We start from the raw sequence: 20,919 nt of genomic DNA, 5'->3' as shown, positions 1-20,919 counted from the left end.
ATTGCTACATTGCTGTTTTGTGGCTAGATAGACTCAATAATCTCACTCTGTGTTGGGTCGTAGGACATACAGGAATTAGAGGTAATGATACCGCTGATGTATTGGCAAACAAGACATCGTCAACGAAGTTATCGGGGCTTCAGCCATTCTGTGGGATGTCCAGGAAATTTGCATGTCATGTAATACACTCCTGGGGAAAGGACAAGCATCATGGTAGATGAGCCACCATGCTGGAGCTTAGGATGAGCAAGCTTGTTTTGATCTCTCCTTCCAGAGAGGTTGCCCTACACACATTTTTTGCCCTAGAAGAGGGAGGTGTTTTGCAACGCATAACAGGGCTTGTTACAGGACACTATCATCTGAGAAAGCACATTCACAGGATGGGTAGCTTCAATGGAGACCCTGTCTATAGGATGTGTGGGCAGCATGAGAAGACGGCTGAGCACAAAGTTTTTGACTGCGAAGAGCTAGTGGGGTGATACCTCACAGGAAGTTCACTGGTAAGTTGCAGCAGTTAGTGAAGTTTCTAGAATGGGCTGGTATAAACTGAACTTCTCTCATTATCCAATGGGGAGTGCAAAAAGCCTTAATTTTGACTGACATGCTTGGGTATTTGAGACCGCTCCTTGTAAATTAATATTTGATGAAAAATTACTCTTTTAGTGCTTGATAAAAAATATGTTTCAACGTACTTTTAGTCATAATAATGTTTATTATTTCCTGAAAAATAGGACGTGTCAGACTTTTGCATGATCTCTTTAATTTTTGTCTCAATCTCAATATATCTCATGTCTTCAGAATAATATGCTCTATAAAATACAAAGTGCAAAACAATCCTAAAATTTGTTTAATAAAATATATTTTTTTTACTTTTTCAATTTACAGGAATTTAAATCATTTATTACCCTCTAAATCTACAACTATTTACAATATTGAACTATAATAGCATGTTTTCTTTAAGGCAAAGATTTATAAATATAAAACCAAGTCATTGATCGTATTGTAACTGGTAACGAGACTGGGGTTTGTAACAGGTAATGAATGGCATGGGGGACATACACATTCAACTAAGAAACCAAGGACATATCTGCAAATGCTATCAGGAGGAAAGATCAACGCTCAGGAAGTGATTCTCATTGATTTTCTTGAACGTGGCCAAACTATGTAAACTCAGAGAGGTAATGCCAAACACTCAGAAACTTAAGTGTGTGATACAAAACAGGTGTTGGGGAAAACTCAGAAAGGAAATTTTATTTCTCCACAGATCACACTTCACAACTGGCTATATTTACAATTGCAGCAAGCACTCATTTCAAAATTTCACTGTATGCAAAGTACAATGGGCATGATACACAATCTACAATGGCTGTTTGCTTATTGAGTACAGGAACACTGTGACGCCAAGAAGGCGTCGCTACTCCCGTTCATTGCCATGTCAAAACATCTGTTACTTTCTGGACAGCACTCTGATACAATAGTAAACTGATTTTTATTATATTTTACAGCAAACCTTCTGAATAGTTATAAAGTTTGAAATTTAATTTTTCCTCACTTGAAATTTTTAAGTAAACTTTTATAGAAAACAATTTAGGCAATTTAAAGATAGAACTTTCAAAAAACTATTTTTTTTAATTCTTCACTTTTATTGTATCTTAAATAAAAACATCTTCCTATAGTAACTATTTCAAACTGCATTTCATTAGAACAAACACACATTAACAATGCAAAAATTAAATATTTTTGCATTTTTTATGAATTACTTAAAAAAAGCTTACAGTAGCCGAAAAGTTGGATCACCATTTTACATTTTTAATACTGCTGCATATCTAAAGTTAAAACGATCTGAAAAATTGTGTTTCACCGACGCTTATGCCACTGTGTTTGGTACAATGATAAGTTACCTTATACACTATAGATCAATATACACAAAATTTCACTTTAAAGTCAATATAACTGAGCAACAGTACACTCAATTATAATTTGTGTGGACAAAGCAACAATAATTTACACATAAATATATAGATAATATTATAAATGGTATTCTTTATAAATTATCTTTCATTATCTTCATGTAGGATATATCATGAGTTTATTGAATAACTCAAAATATACTTAATAAACTTCTTGGTAAATTTTGATGCTTTATGTGAACAAATATTTCATATATCTCTACTTTACCTTTTTCGATAGACTCAATAATGGTTTGCTTCCTGCCAAGTCTTTGAACCATGTTTCAATAGCAGCTTTTGAACGATTTGTAGCTGGCCAAAAATTATCCTTTGGATTGATCTGCTGTCTTTTCCTGCCAGGATCGGGTAGCGTATTAAGTTCATCCTTCTTCCCCAAAATTGCATTGAAGTATTGTCCAACCTGTAAAATAATTCAAGTGATTAATTAATTTTAATTTATTAAGGTTATCTTTGATTTTTTTATGAAGTATTGAAATGAAGTTGCAATGTAAAGTTTATTGAAGCTGCTATGGTTAAATTTACTTTTCAATTTCAAAGACAAAGAGTTATATTTCAAATTTTAAAATAAATTGGGCATTGTGCTTAGCTGCATTAAAATAAAATGTCTATTCACTATTAATGTTACCTCAGCTGTAACTTAATAACAATATGAAATTTGTTCTTAGCATTCTGTAAGTTAGTACTATTTTGACTAATCCTATAATAATATTATAAATGTGAAAGTACCTTTGTTTGCTTGTTTTGATTTCACGCACAAACTATTAAACCAATTGTACTAAAATTTGCATGGTCCCTGGTATGGGTATAGGCCTATTATTATTTTGGAAATCTCTCTGGACTATGCCTCACTGGTCTCTAACATAGTAAAAAACCTCATCTTAGTCTCTAAAGTTACGAAATATTAATTGACAGATCCTGTTAAATGTAATTAACTGTTTGTATCAACATTGATTTTGACATCCTAACCATATGTTTAATTCATTTAACCACAATTACTTATAATACTGATGTTTCATAATAACTGTGAATGTTTATGTGCAAGAATGTCTAGATACTCACGACTGGTTGGCTTCATTGACATTACTACAGTCTGAAAAACAAGACTACAAATGATTACTGAAATGTTACATAAACTTCCTAAGGATATACTCCTAATACTGGGACCAAATGATTTTGACCATAGTGGATTTCTCAGGCATAAGTATGTATGCATTTTTTCTTCATCGTGACAACAGAGCAAACTCAACTATGGCACTGGATATATCTTAGACCGAAAGAAGATTGCAAGAGACGTAAGCAGGCCCTTTTTGACAGAACTAGGTTTCTCAGTCCTACACGTTTACATATTCTGTTTATCAGGACAACGTGGCAAACTAGTTTAATCTAATTGATACTGTAAGTAGATAAGTAGATTAGTATAACTTATCAAGTTTTAAAAAGTAAGTATTTGTAATACTGAGAATGACTTTTCTTATATATTAGAACAAAATACTGAAATTATAGACTCACACAAAAGTTATCTTAAATTAGGCAAATTTTTTTACCAGCTGTAAAAATCAAATCAAAATGGATAATCTATGTTTACTTGACTTATCATGTATAAATGAGACAATGTCAAGTACAATGTCATATGTCAACATTTAGTAACAAAATTATAATTACTTGAAAAGCTGATCTAGTCATGCCTCGATGCTTTTCAGAAATACCTGCTGTCCGATTACATTGGCTCTTGGCACTCAAAGGGTTAAGAAGGAAGATTTACACATATGGAAAAATAACACAGATTTATATATTAAAATAACAATACCGATGCCGATTGCTATGACCGACAGCAGTCTGTTTTCTAGTAACCGTCTCTGATAACTTGTTAATTGCCTTAACATTCACAAAATATATTTTGTCATCAGACAGTATGATTTTCAAGATACAGTAATGTATAAAACAATTAATAAAAAGTTTTAGTTATCGTAGTTTTATGTTTTATAATTAATTTATGTCAGTAACGACTGGATTAAGAACAAAATGTTATTCTAATGTATTTTGGATAATCCGGATGATGTTAGGGTTCATTATATATATTACTAGTATTATTTGTTTGTAATGATTAACAGCAAGTGTAAAATTTAATGAGTTTATGACAATGGATTGTAATTTCCCCAAATCCTCTAGTAATTAGAAAACTTGTGTAAAGAATTTTTTTGTGGTTTTGTAACATTTATTTCAAACTATTACCAGCTAAAAGTGAAATGAATTAAAAAATAATTAAACAAAAAACTTAACAATCAATAGAGAAGTTTTTGCCACAACACTAACTACCAAGCGACACGGCGTCTTATGTTAGCACACAACACAAAGTTCTCCTAGACCATTGGTAGGGAACTCGTTAATGGTAAATTGCTGCTTTGAACTTCTGTACTTACATGATTTTCTTTTTATTTAAAGATAAGACAAAGTACGAGGTATCAAAAACACTCCATCACAGAGATATTTGATCACCAGATCCAGAGTTAAATAATAAACACCACATGTTAAATGGAATTCAGTTGAAATGTCATTAATCCTTTAGATAAATTACTTTTACCTCATCATAATGTCCACAAACTCTAGTATGGTTAAACATTAAATATATCTTACAGTCCAGTTTCTGAAACTGAGAACAGAATATGGTTTTAAAAAACTAGAACTGAAACAACACAAAGATTAATGATAATGTACACTGAAATTCAAGCTATCAAACTTTAGAATAACTGTGACACTGGTTGGTGACATTGCGATATTGATCATTGTTGGGAATTTTAGTTATATAATACACATATCAGTTGAAGTCACTCAGCATTGACTCTATTTGACAGCTCCACTAAATTCACATTTATTATTAAATAATATTGATTTAGAGATGTTCTTCAATCATCATTGAACTTAAACTTGCTTTTATTCCCAACACTTCAGTGTAATTCTTACGGACATTATGCTTTAAATGATTCCTTACAAAAAATTTAAATTGCATACAAACAAGTCAATTACACTGTAGTGTTGTTAGTCCAATTCTCTAAAGTCTGTTTCTTTAATGAAACAAAGATTTCCTGTCAACATCTCTAATATATTTTTAAACTTTACACTTAAAACGTACCTTGAGAGCAGTAATGTTACAGTTCCTTGCGGTCCCGAATTCATCAGGTAATTGGGGTACTATTGTGAAACCGTGTTTTACATTCACTGTGGTTAACTCATCCTGGAATAAAGAACAAACATTACAACTTTGATTTTTAAGCAAATCTTCAAGCCAATCTATTTTTTACTAGGTTATGTCTATTATCCATGTTTGAAAATAAATGAACCCTTAGTGCCAACATGCTCACACCTAAGACAAAAAAATCAAACATCTCTTTTCAGAACACCACAACAAATTATTTCACATTACAAATAAAGAGAGTTGATCATTTTAAAATTACGAAAACATAAAAAAATGAACATTTTCCAACATTCCCAATTAAATAAAAACGTACCAACTTCTCAAGAATCTGACCAAGAAAGTTCATAAAAGGTTTTATGGTAATTTGGTAGAGCCAGAGTTGGGCTATAGTAGGGAAGCCCAAGCGGGGATTTTCCGTGTTACTAGAGCGCGTCAGAAAATTATATGGGGAGAAATGTTGTACCCTGTAATGTACCCACACCATATATAAACCTTTAATATAGGGGCCTGCCTTGAGGGCAGACCTTGAGACTAGTAAAAAAATCGATTCTCAGAAAAACTCGTGTGTGTCAGATGTAGACAAGGTAAGTTAAGTACATATAGAACAGTGTAAATTTCAATAATCTGACGATTTAAGCGTGGTATAAGGAAATAGGCAAGTCACAGAGGTGTAAAAAAATACGTTACCTTGAAATACTCAAGCGTGATTAAACTTTTTTTTATTTTGAAGGAAATCATTAAAGGATTACGAAAAAAATATAATCTGACGATTTTCATAAGATGAGATAGCTAAAACTATGAAAATAGTGTGGAGCGTACAGCTGCTGAGAACTGTATATTTCCCACTCCGCGTCTCTGTTTCCTTCTCACTCTTTCACTCTCTCGCACCATCCACACACTACCATCTACCACCATAATGCCATCTCAGCTGATCACAATAACAACGTGTTCTTGTTGATGTACAACGTCTATATTTATTTGTTGTCTTAAAACAATTTTGTGAATTTAATGCAACAAGTTTTATATACATTACAATAATGAGTGGTGTAAGTGTGAAATCTGTATTTTAACATTTTTTTATTAATTTTTTGTTAAAACCAAAGTTTTTTTATTGTCAGATTAACAATATTCCTCCACATTATTGTCAGATTATCATTTAGAACAATTAGGGCATCAAGTTGAACCGCCTGCATAAATATCTGACGCGCTCTAGTATTTCAAAGCCGAATTTTTTTACATTTTCAAAAATCTGCCATGACTTTTGACCACGTCCAAATCGTCAGTCATTTGAATAGGACACTTTTTTTAGTTTACTGAACATTCGCTCTGAATATCTGACATGCCCGAATAACTTTTTTTTCTACCCCTTTTTATAGCCACTAATTACTCGTCAGATTATTATCGCTCGGTTATCAGAAAGACATAGCGCACATACATTATGAATGTCTGACATGCCCAAGTATTTCCGTGTGACTGTTTTTTTTATATTTTTGAAAATTTGTACACGCTTTCCTCCGCACTAAAATGAAAAACTTTTTTTCGATTAAGGACTTAATCTTCAAAATCCCATAGGTCCCATGACGCTTCAGTCACTACAAATTTATCCCAGGCTCCCCTACTACTATGGAATTGCCTTTTCTTACAGCAGAGCTCTAGGTAATGCCAAGGAAAGAAGGTCAGATTCAAACCATGGAGAATAGCCTCCAGGACTCAAGACAATCAAAAATGTTTATCTCTCCTTATGCTAAAGGATGGATCTGGTTCCTAGAGCTAAGGAAGAAGAATATACAACTGGTACTATGAATGATAACAGGACATGGCCCTCTTTGGATACATATGATAAAGATGAAATTAAGCCAAACGGATCAATACAACTTATGTGATAAAATCGAATTATCAGTAGAGCACATAGGCTAGGATGTCCTGCGGTTTGTAAAACAAGGGAAAAGTGCCGAGGAGCTTATTTTCTAGAGCCCAAAGGAAATCAAAGAACAGGAAGCCACCAATCCTATAATCCTTCCAGCTCAGTCGGAAGGAATAGGTAAATTTTGTGAAAACTGAAACATTAGTATGGTTTATTTTAGAAATATACAGGATTCCAACTAAATTTGTACAAACATAATTTTTCTCTACACCCATAAATGAGATGTGAATTTTCAAGGTTGACAAAAATAGGATAAAAAATAATAATTTCACTGTTGATATTTGATAAACAACGTTACAAATAAAAATAGAAAAAAAATAGGGTGTTGGGGGGACTACTGACATGACTCAGACGTGACGGAATGGTGAAATTATTTAAAACTTTTCTTTATTTGACTAATGATTCAAACAAATGCATCTAAAAAATGTGAATTCACTTTAGCCTTGGGTACAACAAAAGTGGTATGCGTCCAACAGTATATGGTTTGCTAAGTAATGAGCATACAAGGGAATAAAACTTGCTCCTTGTACTTGTATTAAAATCAGAGCTCTTACTATTAATCAGTCCGCAGGAGCAGTTCAGCCTAATTACAACTGGTGGTGATCGGTCCTGGCGTCATTTAGATCTGATTAACATGGGCCACAAAACTGGAAAAAGCTGTTGATTGTGGCAGGGAAAACAAGCGGCTAATGCAAGTTTTGGCATTTTACTGTGAATCAAGTTTCCCTTCCAGCCCCATTTAATGAAGAAGTGCAATTAACAATAATCTTTACTTTTTATAATGCTTTGCTGTTTTGTGTTTTAAGGCAACACAGAAGAGACTGAAGAATGGCAAGATAGTTTTGAGTTTATCCCATCTTGAATTCCAGGTTTCTATCAAGTCAGTTGTACCTACTGCTACTGCACTCAGAGCTTAGAAAAGATGCCAGAATTTTTAAAATTATTAACATATGCATGAAAGATCATTCAATGAACAAGTGTGGAATATTAACTCACTTCTTGATTCCGCAACATAGACACTTTACGACTACACTCTAATCCTCTTATAAACAGTCCAGTATTAGTCGCACAATTTAAAAATTAAAACACTGTTAATAACATCAGAACTCAAACTAAACACACCTGTATTTAATGAACTACTACATGTGCTCGTGTCACGATTTGACCCCAAACACTAAAATCTGTTCTGTACTAACAGACATTTCTAGCTAATATTCATTTCTATGTGAATACCATCTTATTATAAAAAGATGGTGTTATTAAACAGCTAGAGCACTTATGGACACATAAAGAATTTGTCTGTTTATCATAAAAGCATCCAAAATATAAAAAAAGAAATTACCAAAAAAGATGACCAATAATATTCTTGTTCAACGAATAATAAAAATAGGAAAAAACATTTATTTTTCAGCACGTAGGCTAATAACTTTTTTATAAATAACGAAAAGATATAATTATTTCTGAATTATGCCACAAGTATTTCAAATTACAGTATACTTGAGCTGGTTTTATATCTAAAAAGTACTAATTTAATTATGATAGGCTGCATTATAGTAAGCGGCCACCACAATCGAGTTAGGGTAACAGACTATCAATTAGAAATACCTAAACTATAGAATACAACTACAATATAACCATAGTAATTTTTAATTATTGCTAGCTCTCTTCGATAGACTTTAATAAGTGGCTGACACTCATTATCCGGTTGTTTGTATCAAATAGTTTGATAAGTTTTTTGGAATTAAAAATTCAATATTACAATTGATTTAATTTAACATATGATATTAACTTCCATATTAATTACAATGATTTTTAATATAAACAATAAAGGTAAATAAGTAATGGGGGCGACGGGGTGAGACCGGTTTGCTTGCAGCGGGGATTGGACATTCTCCTTCCACAGCTGTGCAGACTGTTCAGAGCCTCCGTGGCTCTCAGGTACATCCCACTATCCTGGAGAGTGTCCAGAGTGGTGTTCATACCGAAGCAGGGGAGGGCGGGCATGGATCGGCCGAAGTCTTTCAGGCCAATATGCCTGTCCTCCTTCCTTCTCAAAACCATGGAGAAAATGGTTGCCAGGTTTGTTTGGGAGGGAGCTCTTCTGGAGCGACCTTTGCATCCTAACCAGCACGCCTACACTCCAAGAAAGTCATGCGACTCGGCCCTGCATCAATTGGTATGCAGGATTGAGAAGACGCTAGCGGCAAAAGAGGTAGCCATAGGAGTCTTTTTAGACATTGAAGGTGCCTTTGATAATACAGCCACTCAGGCGATTATCAATGCGGTCTCGGGACGTGGCGTTGATGGTCAGGTGTGTGACTGGATAGGGGCCTTGCTCACGGACAGGGTTGTTGTTTCAACCCTCATGGGAGCAAGTGTTAGTGCGAAGGCTACGAGGGGCTGTCCGCAGGGCGGCGTCCTCTCTCCTCTTCTGTGGAACCTGGTTGTGGATGACCTGCTAAATTCTTTGAATAGCAGCGGTGTCTGCACAAGGGTACGCAGATGATATTGTGATTCTTGTGAGTGGCAAGTTCAACACAACAATCACGGAACTGACCAATGCTGCTCTGAACACGGTGGGAAACTGGTGTGATAAGGTTGGCCTCACCGTCAACCCCACCAAGGCTGCCGTGGTTGCCTTTACCAGGAGGCGACAGATGGAGGGCATTGGTCCCTTTCTATTTAAAGGCTCACCCGTTGAGCTGAAGCCTGAGGTCAAGTACCTGGGCGTGATCCTAGATAGGGTTCTAAACTGGGGACCTCATCTAGAAAGGGTCATTGCCAGGGGTAAGTGGTCTCTAATGCAATGCAGACGTGTGATAGGTGGGCCCTGGGGACTAAAGCCGAGGCTCTTGTACTGGCTTTATGTTTCCGTGGTCAGACCTGCACTAATGTACGGAGCTGTCGTATGGTGGCCAAAAACGGAAGCCAAGACGGTGGTAGCACGTCTGGCGGGTATCCAAAGGATGGCCTGCCTCGCTATCACAGGGGCTTTTCCTACTGCGCCAGGCGCGGCTCTGGACTGTTGTCTTAATCTCGCCCCCCTGGACATTGTCATTCGAGCTATGGCCAGGAAGAGTGCCTACTGTCTTCAGCAGACGGGACTCTGGTCGGGCTGCAGCGGTGGGCACTGCAGAATTGGCACTCTGATACAGGAGGATGTTTTGCACATGATCTCTGATCAGATGCCACATGTTTAGTTAATATTCCAAAAAGTTAAATATGATTAAGAAATTATAAATTTGCGGTTTACTTAACCGCAAACAAAAAAGATGTATGGCTTTTTCACATGTTTAGTTAATATTCCAAAAAATTAAATATTATTAAGAAATTATAAATTTGCGGTTTACTTACATTTAATAAATGTGAAATAAAATAAAAACTGAAGTCTAAGAATCAATATGTTTTATAGCAATTATTAGTTCTGCTTGTTATATTTTTTCCACTTCATCCAACACTCTTCTGTTTTTCTGATACACTCTTTTTTGAAGTAGTACATTCTGCCAGTGCTATTTGATTGCGGTGCATCAACTGTACTGATAATGTGCTCCAAAGGTATTATGCACAAGTCTTCTCTTTGAGGCCAGTAAAAGCTGGCAGCAGGTCCTGGAGGGTGAAGAAAAAGAATTTCAGCATCTTTTTCTTCATGAAACACAGTTTTAACGAGTCCAAAGTACCACTTTCCATCGTAGTTTGCAGCCACATAATCGTTTAAAGATAGTTGAATGTAGACCCAGTCCGTAGCAGAATCAAAAGAAAACATTAGAGTAGGATTAGGACTATCAGTAGTCCTCCTTATTTCAATTTCATTTGTATTTAATGGTTTGAAATAATGGAAACTTCTAGTACCGGGAATAGTCTTGGTGGTTAAAAATCGTGACACTAACTCCAATCTGAAAGCTTCAGCATTTTTTGTGTCAATAAAGTGAAAGTTTATTTTTTCAATGTTGACTTTACAGAAGTCATAAACTGCAGTTGCTGTCTTGATTTGATTTTCATCTGAAAGTTGAAGGCTGGCTTTTCTCAAAATTCTCTTAACAGTTCCTCCCAAGCCATCACATATTGATTTCCCGTGGCTTGTTGCAAAGAATGAATGTTCGGCTTTCATTCCAAAGTCTTCATGATGGTTTGTTAGGTTTTTGAAACTATTTCTATTTTTGTATTGACCAGCACAGCCGTCAGTGAAATAATGAACTTGGTTTATTTCGGGATGATTTTCTTTCAGCCATTTCGAAATTTCTTTTTGTACGTAATTCACAACACAAGTGTCATGTTGTAAATCATCACTTATGAAACAATGGTTGGAAATTAAAACTTTATCATCCTTTTTCAAGTAGAGACCAACTGGATGAATTGTGCATCCACCTCTGTTCCAGTGATAACTTTGGATTTCATTTTGAATGGTGTAAGAATAATTTTCACTGAAATCCATTACTACAATTGCTGTATTCAAAGGCGGATCTTCTTTCAGTTTTTTGAAAGTTTTAGACTGTGATTTTGTAATATATGAATGTGGGATTATTAGGTTTTCTACAGATTTGCTCAGTAAAGAAATAAAGTCTTCAACGCTGATTGATTGCTTAACCATTTCTGTAGCAGTATTAACCCATTGGCTTATAATTATTTCTTCTTCTAAATCATAATCTTCGCTCAATTTTGCAGTTAAGTATTCAATCAGGGCATCATCAGACGGACAGTTGTCACAATGGCGTAGCATACACTCACTGTTTTCAACATTACAAACCAACATCTTGATCAAATCTTTGTAACTTTCTTCAATTTTTATAGCATCTAGTAACAATTTCACATTCTGGTGTATGCTGCATACACATACTGTATGGGTACCTGCTGACCCAGCAAGGACACACCACTTTGGTCTTAAACTGCAAAATTTCGAGAATCCTATTTTCAAGTCGGGGCATTCCCATTTAAAACAAGAGTAAAGCTCTCTCAAATTACTGAGAATAAGTCTTTTTTGCATATAAATATTTTTTTAATGCTCACTTTATCTTTTGCTCCGGGTAAAACTCTTGAATTCTCATCACTTTGGTAAAAGTCTGTCACAAGTTTAAGTGTGTTTTCGGAGAGTGTGTTACCTTTTTTAGGGTCAGGGATAGCTAGGATACCTTTCTTTCGTTTAAGTTTTCTTGCTTGTTTTACCATATATTCGGTCACCTGAAATTCTGTAGCAACTTTTTTCTGGCTCCAAGATTCTGGCACCAAAGTCAGAATCTGGACTTTTTGGGATCTCCCAACAGACATAAGTTTTTCTTTTGAAAGACCCACAAGCTAAATCTTCTGCTTTTTTGATAACATTTCTTTCATCTTCTTTATCGTCTTCTGACATTTCAATGTCATAATCTATAGCTTTGGAGATTTTTTTCTTTACTTCTTTTGTTACTTTTCCAACTTTTCTTTTGTAATACGATCCCTTACTATGTGATGACAAATTATGAAGTTTAATTGGAGTTAAACCCAAATCATCTAAGGCTGCATTTGTTTGTGAAAGGGAGACATTTCTAGATTCAAATGAATCCAATTCAATCATTAGTTCGTCATCAGATTCATTTTCAGTGATTTTACTTTTTTCTTCACAGAAGTTTCGACATGAAGGGCATATCTTTTGTCCAGGTTTAATCAAAATATTTTTTTCACACAATTGTTTTGAAAAACTTAAAGATACACTTCTTAGTGACTTTGTTATTGGCTTTTTGTGTTTTTTTAATGGATCTATGCATACTGTTTGATATTTTTCAAACACATTGAGAAAGTAGTAGCTGTGATGGGAACAAACATTTTAAAATTCAATTAAATATATTCCAGGTCTAAGTTGAATTAATTCTTTTTCTTCCTCAGTTAATTCTGATACAGATTGTAATTTTTTGGAAGGTGTATAAGTTGTCTGAAAACAGTCTGATTGTTTAAATAGTCCAATGCTACAAGCTTGAGGATTTGTCATTTTGATTTCCGCTTACCCCATTTTAAAGTCCAAGAAGAAAAATAGGTACAACCTGTAACTAGCCTATTCACTTGGTTTTACACAATCACTGAGTCAGGGAAAATTGACTCTTGTTAAATTAAAAGGTGCATCTTTACTTCAAAACTAAATAGTTTTATTAAAAAACATTTAATGGAAATCACATAGTTATATACTGTAACTGTTATGTTTCACTTTTCACTTAATAAAATTAAAAATCACAATCACTGCACAAGAAGTTTGCACTATAGGTCTTCACTCACTCAAAGCAAGATCTAAACTGAGGCAGTGTTCAGTGGTTAGCTGCAGAGCTAGGAGCATGAACCAACATGAAAGGATCCTGTTGAGACAAGATAGATGAGTCATACAGGCTGTGTAAATATTAGTGCTTATAATGTCTCTTTTATAAATCTTTGTCATGTCTTAGTTCTGACCCCTTGCTCTATCAATAATTAATTGATTTTAGAAATAATTATAAAAAATAAGTGGATATATAGAATTTTAAACACTTCATAGTTGATACAAACATGATCAGTAGTAAATAATTTACAATTTATCTTCATAAAGGTTTTGTAAATACTTTTAAATTGAAAGTGACTTGAGTACTAAGTTTAATTGAGTATTTTTATTCTGATAACAACTTAATACAAGAAAAGTTAAAATTAAACTTTAATTTACTTTCAAACCAAATATTTCAAATTGCGTATTCTTTTAGTTGGTCTGTAATTTTGTTACTCATAAATAATGTTGAATATCAGTCAAACGTGTGAAAAAGCCATACATCTTTTTTGTTTATCTGTTAGCCTATGTATCTAGGAGTATGTGAAAAAAATATGAACACTCTACCAGGTCTGAGACCTGAGATATTGCAATTTTAGTAAATCCCGACAACAATTTTCAAATTTAAAAAAAATCTGATTATATTTTTATTATTTTTTGGAGTTGAGATAGGTTAGTGAATGTATTTTTTCTTTATTTTAAATATATTAATTAAATATTATGCAAAGTTTCATGGTGATATCTCAAATAGTTTTCATGATATTAATTTTTTAAGCTACAAGTTACATTGCAAGACCCGAAATCCGAGGCCTAAAATCGCGTTAAATTAAGAAAATTAAAAAATTTGTAGAAAAAAAACTATAAGAGATAGAGAAATAAAATTTGGTATTTATCAATAGGATAGCAAATGCAACAATTGTGCCAAGTTTCATCAAAATCTAGAGAGGTGGGTGTCAAGTTAATTATTTACTGAGTGATTTGACATGGAATGACCCTAATATAAGAAATCATTCAATAATAACAATTGAATAATGAGTGTAGGCTACTTATTAAAGTATGCCTGCTCTTTTTAATGTAGTGAATGTCAGTAATTAATTTGAAATAATGAGATAGAACCAAAATTCAAGCTCAGATCACTTGAGCACTTGTAAAGGTTATTTTTAGCTTTGGCACTACTAGTGACTTATTTAAAATAATCTAACCTAAACTACTTATATAGCATAAGGTAATTCTAAGCAATATATGTGTCAACCTCGATTTTTCTCATATTACAATATAATGTTCCAATAGTCAATTAGAAAAGGAAATGACTAGAATTTCTTGCCGGAAAGCAGTTATAGGGAGCAGGCAACTCATATTACAATATAATGTTCCAATAGTCAATTAGAAAAGGAAATGACTAGAATTTCTTGCTGGAAAGCAGCTATAGGGAGCAGGCAACCGCGAGAATTACCTATTAGTGATCAGGGGCACTGACGTGATCTGGGCTTCAAATTTGGAACTACTCGAGTTAATTTTTTTTCTAAAAGAGCAAGCAGCGCGAAGCGCTGCGCAGCGGGCAAGCATCGTGCGTGATCTTCGTCCATACTGAATTGATTCAGGCCAAAGGAATGACACAGATTCCTTTACCAGATTTTTACGGGGATTTTGTATTGGGCGGATTATATTGGTTTACTTTGCTTTCCAGCATATAATTATGTGTTTAAAATTGTTTTACATACATTACCTACATTATATTGTAATATGTAATAACAATTTATCAGAAATTTTTAATAAAAAAAGGATCACGCACGATGCCTGCCCGCTGCGCAGCGCTTCGCGCTGCTTGCTCTTTTAGTAAAAAAAATTAACTCGAGTAGTTCCAAATTTGAAGCCCAGATCACGTCAGTGCCCCTGATCACTAATAGGTAACTCTAAGCAATATATGACCGTCTGGCGGTTGCCTGCCCCCTATAACTGCTTTCCGGCAAGAAATTCTAGTCATTTCCTTTTCTAATTGACTATTGGAACATTATATTGTAATATGAGAAAAATCGAGGTTGACCCATATATTGCTTAGAATTACCTAGCATAATATTCCATAGTGTAAGATTTCCATTCCTAGTCTTGTTGCTTGACACGAAATGACCTTGACTGTTGTTACTGATTACCGAATTAACTAGGACTAGAAAGTCGATATGAGAACATTAAATCATTCAGCCCAGCTATTTCTGAAGTAACAGTATCCCGGTAATAGGTTACCACTGGGTAACCTGTTTCTGACACTAATACTGCCCATCTGTAATGGCAGCAAGTACAATGGTTATGAACATGTTTTATTTGTGTCATAAAGTGTCAGACATGTTTATACTTTAAAATAGTAAACCGTAAGTAAATGTTACTCTGTTTTGTTTGTTACAAGTTACAATTTATATGACTACACAGAGTCTAGATAGTCTTTTTATTCACCATAACATTTTTTACTTTTTATACTGTAATTTAAAATACCTATAACATAATTTGGTACCAATACCTAGATCAAGGATTCTTTACTAATGACTATTGATGATTCGCTAATCATAAATATAGATCATTCGAATGTTGGGCACTTATTATTCTGCAGCCTAGGTATTTCTAATCGATAATCGATTCCAGTGCTGGTAGCCGCTTACCATACTGCAGTCATCTGACATTTTTTCCTTCACATGTAATTGTACTTACAAACAGAAATTGTATTCAGAAATGTTTCAAGAATTTTGAAACGACCTATCCATGATGACTCAACATTCTAAAAAGGTCTAGGCTTATTATATCTGTAAAATATTATGTTAAGAAACCTTATAGCCCAGAAACAACAGTATTATGGGGCATTAAATATAATTCATTACATCTAACAGCTCCTCTGGGACTCAAAAGGTTAAAATGTAAATAACTTGGGCTAATTCAAGCCTAGGATGGCTAATTTTAATAGCCATTGTGTTCATACATCCCTCACAAAAATTGGATTTCTTCAAAAACATGTACATCATATTGTTTAAAATTAAACGAAAAAATTAAAAGCTCACCTCCTTCTGCCTTGGCTCCTGAGGATAAACATCTGGAGGGCCTAGCCTGGGTCGTTTTAGGTATCGTTTCTCATAAGAAAATCCCATCATTTTGAAAAATATCACCCAACTATCTTCAGGTGGTATAAGACAACACGTAAACGTAGATGTCGGATTTTACTCGTGACCTACTATATTACACATCTAGACCTATCACTTGATTCGAATTTATCCCTCGTCACAGGGAGGATGATTAGCACTTAAAAATAAAATCTCAGAAAAGTTTATAATGAAACTAGTTCAAACAAGCTATATCATATTTCAACACAGAGGAGACAGGCTGTCTTAAAAGAATACTTTTATTAAGTCAGTTAGAAATTGAATTTCAAATTCAATTTGTTATACTAGGCCTAGGGTATGAAGTTGTCTCATACAGAGATTTCCAATAACAACAAATAGGAAAGGACTACTTCCACCAATACTGACTATGACTGAAATGGTTATGGTACTGACACTGACTGACAACGGGGACAGATGACAAACTGGTCAGACGCCAAAAAACAACATATTATTTTAAACTGTATAATCTGTAAACTAATATAAGTTTATACTTTATACTATAAAACATTTTACAATTTGGTAAAAATTTTACGTTATTGTCAGTAGTAATTACGAAAACATGTTTTTTTTTACTCTGGGAAAATCATTTAATTACTTGTTTGATTATATTAATGCTGTGTATATTGTTATTTTATTTGTTGAAGTGTGGTGAATTAATGATGTAAAGTCAGTGCGTTAGTTTAGTTTCAGTTGAGAACATTCCTAGGTTTTATATATTCCCTTTGTATTTGTAGTTACTGTAATCAAGACAGAATTAATCTGTTACCATCATCTCCTGACTATTACCGGAAACTAGTCAAAGGACTAACAGACTTGGACGTCAGTTTCAATACTTACCAGTTAAAGCAAGAACGTGTAGTTAGGGTTGTGCTGAAGAACGTGCATTGCTCTATTTCTATTAAAAATAATATCGAAGAAAATGTCTACAAGGTTAGAAATATGATCAATGTAGGAAATAGAGTTATAAAGAAACCGATACCTGCTGAGTTTTATTGATCGTAATAAATAAATATTTTAAATTCAGTATTTAATAAACGCTAAAGTTTTATTAGAACCACATAATGAAAAGGAGGAAGTTGTTCATTGTGACAGTTTCCAACGTCATGGACATAATAAATCATACTCGTTGTGTTAAATGTTCTTAGGATTATTTCAATTAATTGCATTTATTTTCAACAGCGAAGCCACTTTTTACAGAGCCAACAAAAGTATAACACAAATAAAACATATATAACAATAACGATTACTACTACTAACGTTGCAAGCTTAGATTTGTTACGTTACTCTTGGAGGAAGAATAAGAAAAGTAGAAGTCGAGGATAGAGGGCATGATATTCCATCTATTCTGATTACTCAGTAAGTTTGAGGTTACAATGTAGGAGATAAAAGTTGTGGGTTTGAAGATGTCTTCTTCCCTGGAGGTAACTCGAAAACCACTGCAGCACGGGACCAGGGAAAACAAATGTCTCAACGTTGCGGGCTAGAAGATTATGGTGCACTCGAGCAAACGCCTTTGAGAGATCGAGTTCTTCAGCGTTCAACTGCAGACCCCTAAGCAAATGCGTCAATAATGTGAGTCTGGAAGAATGCTACATTTATTAAGGAAGAATTCATAAAACCATGTAGATTGTTGCAAATGAAATTTGTGACCTTGAAATTTAGATGTTTAGGGACCAGCTTATCAAAGACTGTTGCTAAGACAGATAAAATGGCAATATGCCTATAGTTCCTTATGTCTCCCGTGGAATCATTTCTGTGAATCTGTACGATATGGCTGATTTTCAAGATTTTACGGAGAATGCATTCAAATAAATGAGGAGGTTCCAAGCAAAAGCAAACATGTCCACCCAAATGGAACTTTGGGGAATTTGGAAAAACTAGTATTACAACATTATGCAATATTACAATAAATTGATATATTTGTTATGATTGTTGTAAACTTTTTGAGGTCAAAATACGTGCACATTTCAAATATATTTCACGAAATGTGCTCGTTATTAGCAATAAAAATATGGACATGTTCTTATTTGACTGATCACAAGGGACATGTTTGCTTTTGCATAAACCTACATTGGACATGTTTTTCTTTTGCTAGGGTTTAAAAATTCAGTAAACAATAAAATGTATAGTAATAATACTAGTTTTATTTATGGTATACAATATTTATTACATATTATGTTGAATTACTATTTTAGAAAGTAGGCAATAATTAAATTTTCAGATATGCAGTCCCACATCAGGCTCCAAGCAGTCACACTCACACTCTTCTTCGTCACCTTCAATTTCATGACATTCCGGTGTCTCCTCAAGAATTATCTTGTACCAAGACAAGTTAGCATTGTTTTTTCCATTCGTCACCGTACATTAACTTCAGCAACGATTCAACGTCCTTCTTCTTAGATGCTTTTATAGCATGTCCAAGTGGAACAGGCTCTAAAGGGGTTGAAAAACACTTGGTAGATGACCAACCCTTCTTCTGCAGGGAAATGAACTGTTCAGTATCACTTTGAAATCTGAAATGATCAGTTGATTTCACTTTAACAGTGGAAACTTCATGACGGCCAGTTGTTTTTTCCACTACCCGCCTTTCCCTTCTTTAAGAAAATTTTTCTTCTTTCAGAAATGTGATCAACGTTCCTAAATCTTGAAGATAAACATTTTGTGTTTACCAAGGACCACTCATCATCTCCCAGTTTCCGCACTTCTCCTACAGATTGGTAGACAGTCTTCTTTGGTGCTCAATGGTAAGCTGCTTCCTCAATAACTTCTCTACTCTGCCAAAAACTCGGTCAGCGGGCATAAAACTATGCCCTCTAACAGGAAATGTAATGCTAATCTCTTTTAAGTTATGACTTTCCGTACCTAGAAAATACATCAAAGTGTGGATCAAGGGGTTATTTTTGTTTTGTCCTGGACACCCATCACAAAACACTCTTATTGTGTGGACATTTTCAGACAAACTTTTTGCCTCTGAAATCAGAAAATGCAAAATAGCTGAGGATACCTCGATTTCCCCTCGTCCAGCTAGTTCTTCAGTCCAAGTATAAAATACTGGATCTCTTGCATCTGATCCAACAACACAGAGGCAGTAAAAGCTAAGTTGCCTTTTATAAAATGCTTCTTGGATGGGGATTTTGGGGAGAGGTTGTACCTGTTGTAGGTCGAAGCAGAAAGTTACTTCGTCATCTCTATTCTCCCTCATGAGTTTCATAAAAGCACTTAGCTCTTATTTTGTGAATTCTTTTTTCGAACATGAGTTTTGGTGATGACTGATTTATCTACATTAGGTTTAGCTTTTTCAGATTTGATTTTAAGATCTAGTTCATAGCAAGTGCAGCATACATCTGTGGCAGGGGATCTAAACCCTATATTGAACTCATTAAAAACTCTGCTAAACATGCTTTTTTTGAAACTGTTAGATCCTTTGACACTGTGCTATTATTGTATATAACCGCGCAATTTTGCCTTGTTTAAATCTGATTGCAGGTATATATATTCTCTTCGACTTTCTTTCGATTGTAATGGCTCTCTCTTCCTCTCAGATTGCATAAAAATAACCTCAGAGCCTGTTTTTTGGGCTCACACTTTTGGCTGCACCTATCGCCACCTCTCTTGTCTGTTATAGTTTCTCCATTTTTTATCTTCAGAGCAATATTGTGCAAGCGGGTTGCTTTTAAAAGGGTGATATACATAAAAAATGTTTTGCACACAGGTATTATCTTTCCAATTACAGAAATTATATTATACTTCACAGTAAAGTTGTGTTTTCTTTGAGCTAATTGAGGTAGGCCTAGGTCTCTTTCGTTTAATGTTATTTAGACTTACCCAGCTGGCAATGATTCCATCTTGTTTGTTCTTTTCTGCTTCCTTATAAAGGACTTGTCTTGTGTTCAAAGCATATTTAGGTCTCACTAGAGCACATTTTCACACCTTTGTTCAAATGTTTACAAGGTTGGAAAACACGACAACCAAGAGGGGCTCCATGTCGTTTTAACTTAGCTAATGTCCCTTACACTTGCTGTCTTTGGTTTCTTTCTTGAGCCTTGATTAGCATCACCAATTCTGACTGAACCATTGTCATCCATATTTTTTCCATAACTTGATAAATTAAAACATCAATTAATACTATTTGCAAATTATTGATAGACTGTGCAAATACAAACACTGGAATTATAACCTCAAACCAAATATCAGGTAACTGAAAATAAAATCATAATATTGCAGATCACATGATCAGATGGAGCCTTCCCATTGGCTAGAGGGACATGGTTTGTGTCTGCTTGGAACTAAGCGGGGACATGTGTTTCTTTGCTCTGAACCTTGCATATTTCAGTGTTTATTTTTAAATAGGACATGCATTTTTTTGAATGAATAAAAGTGAATGGAGTGATAGCAATGATGTTCATGATTTCAAATCAGCTGCTAACTCAATT

At 34.4% G+C, this 20,919-nt stretch overlaps 1 protein-coding gene across 4 annotated transcripts in view; it reads right to left on the bottom strand.

Annotated features, from left to right (window-relative positions):
• The window catches only part of LOC124359944 (mediator of RNA polymerase II transcription subunit 12), a 103,903-nt gene extending 87,023 nt beyond the window's left edge, over window positions 1–16,880 (bottom strand). For all 4 annotated transcript variants that reach the window (XM_046813130.1, XM_046813131.1, XM_046813132.1 and 1 more), the window contains exons 1-3: window positions 16,388–16,880; window positions 5,101–5,202; window positions 2,179–2,370 (exon numbers count right to left, since the gene is read on the bottom strand). In XM_046813130.1, the coding sequence (XP_046669086.1) occupies window positions 2,179–2,370; window positions 5,101–5,202; window positions 16,388–16,477 (384 nt within the window). In that variant the 5' untranslated portion in view covers window positions 16,478–16,880. The remainder of the gene's footprint in view (window positions 1–2,178; window positions 2,371–5,100; window positions 5,203–16,387) is intronic.
• Between the last annotated feature and the right edge of the window lie 4,039 nt (window positions 16,881–20,919).

The sequence above is a fragment of the Homalodisca vitripennis genome, chromosome 4 (genome assembly GCF_021130785.1).
Source record: "Homalodisca vitripennis isolate AUS2020 chromosome 4, UT_GWSS_2.1, whole genome shotgun sequence".
In the NCBI taxonomy this organism is placed as follows: Eukaryota; Metazoa; Arthropoda; class Insecta; order Hemiptera; family Cicadellidae; genus Homalodisca; species Homalodisca vitripennis.
The sequence above is the reverse complement of the archived record's forward strand: the minus strand, read 5'-3'. Positions and strand labels throughout refer to the sequence as shown.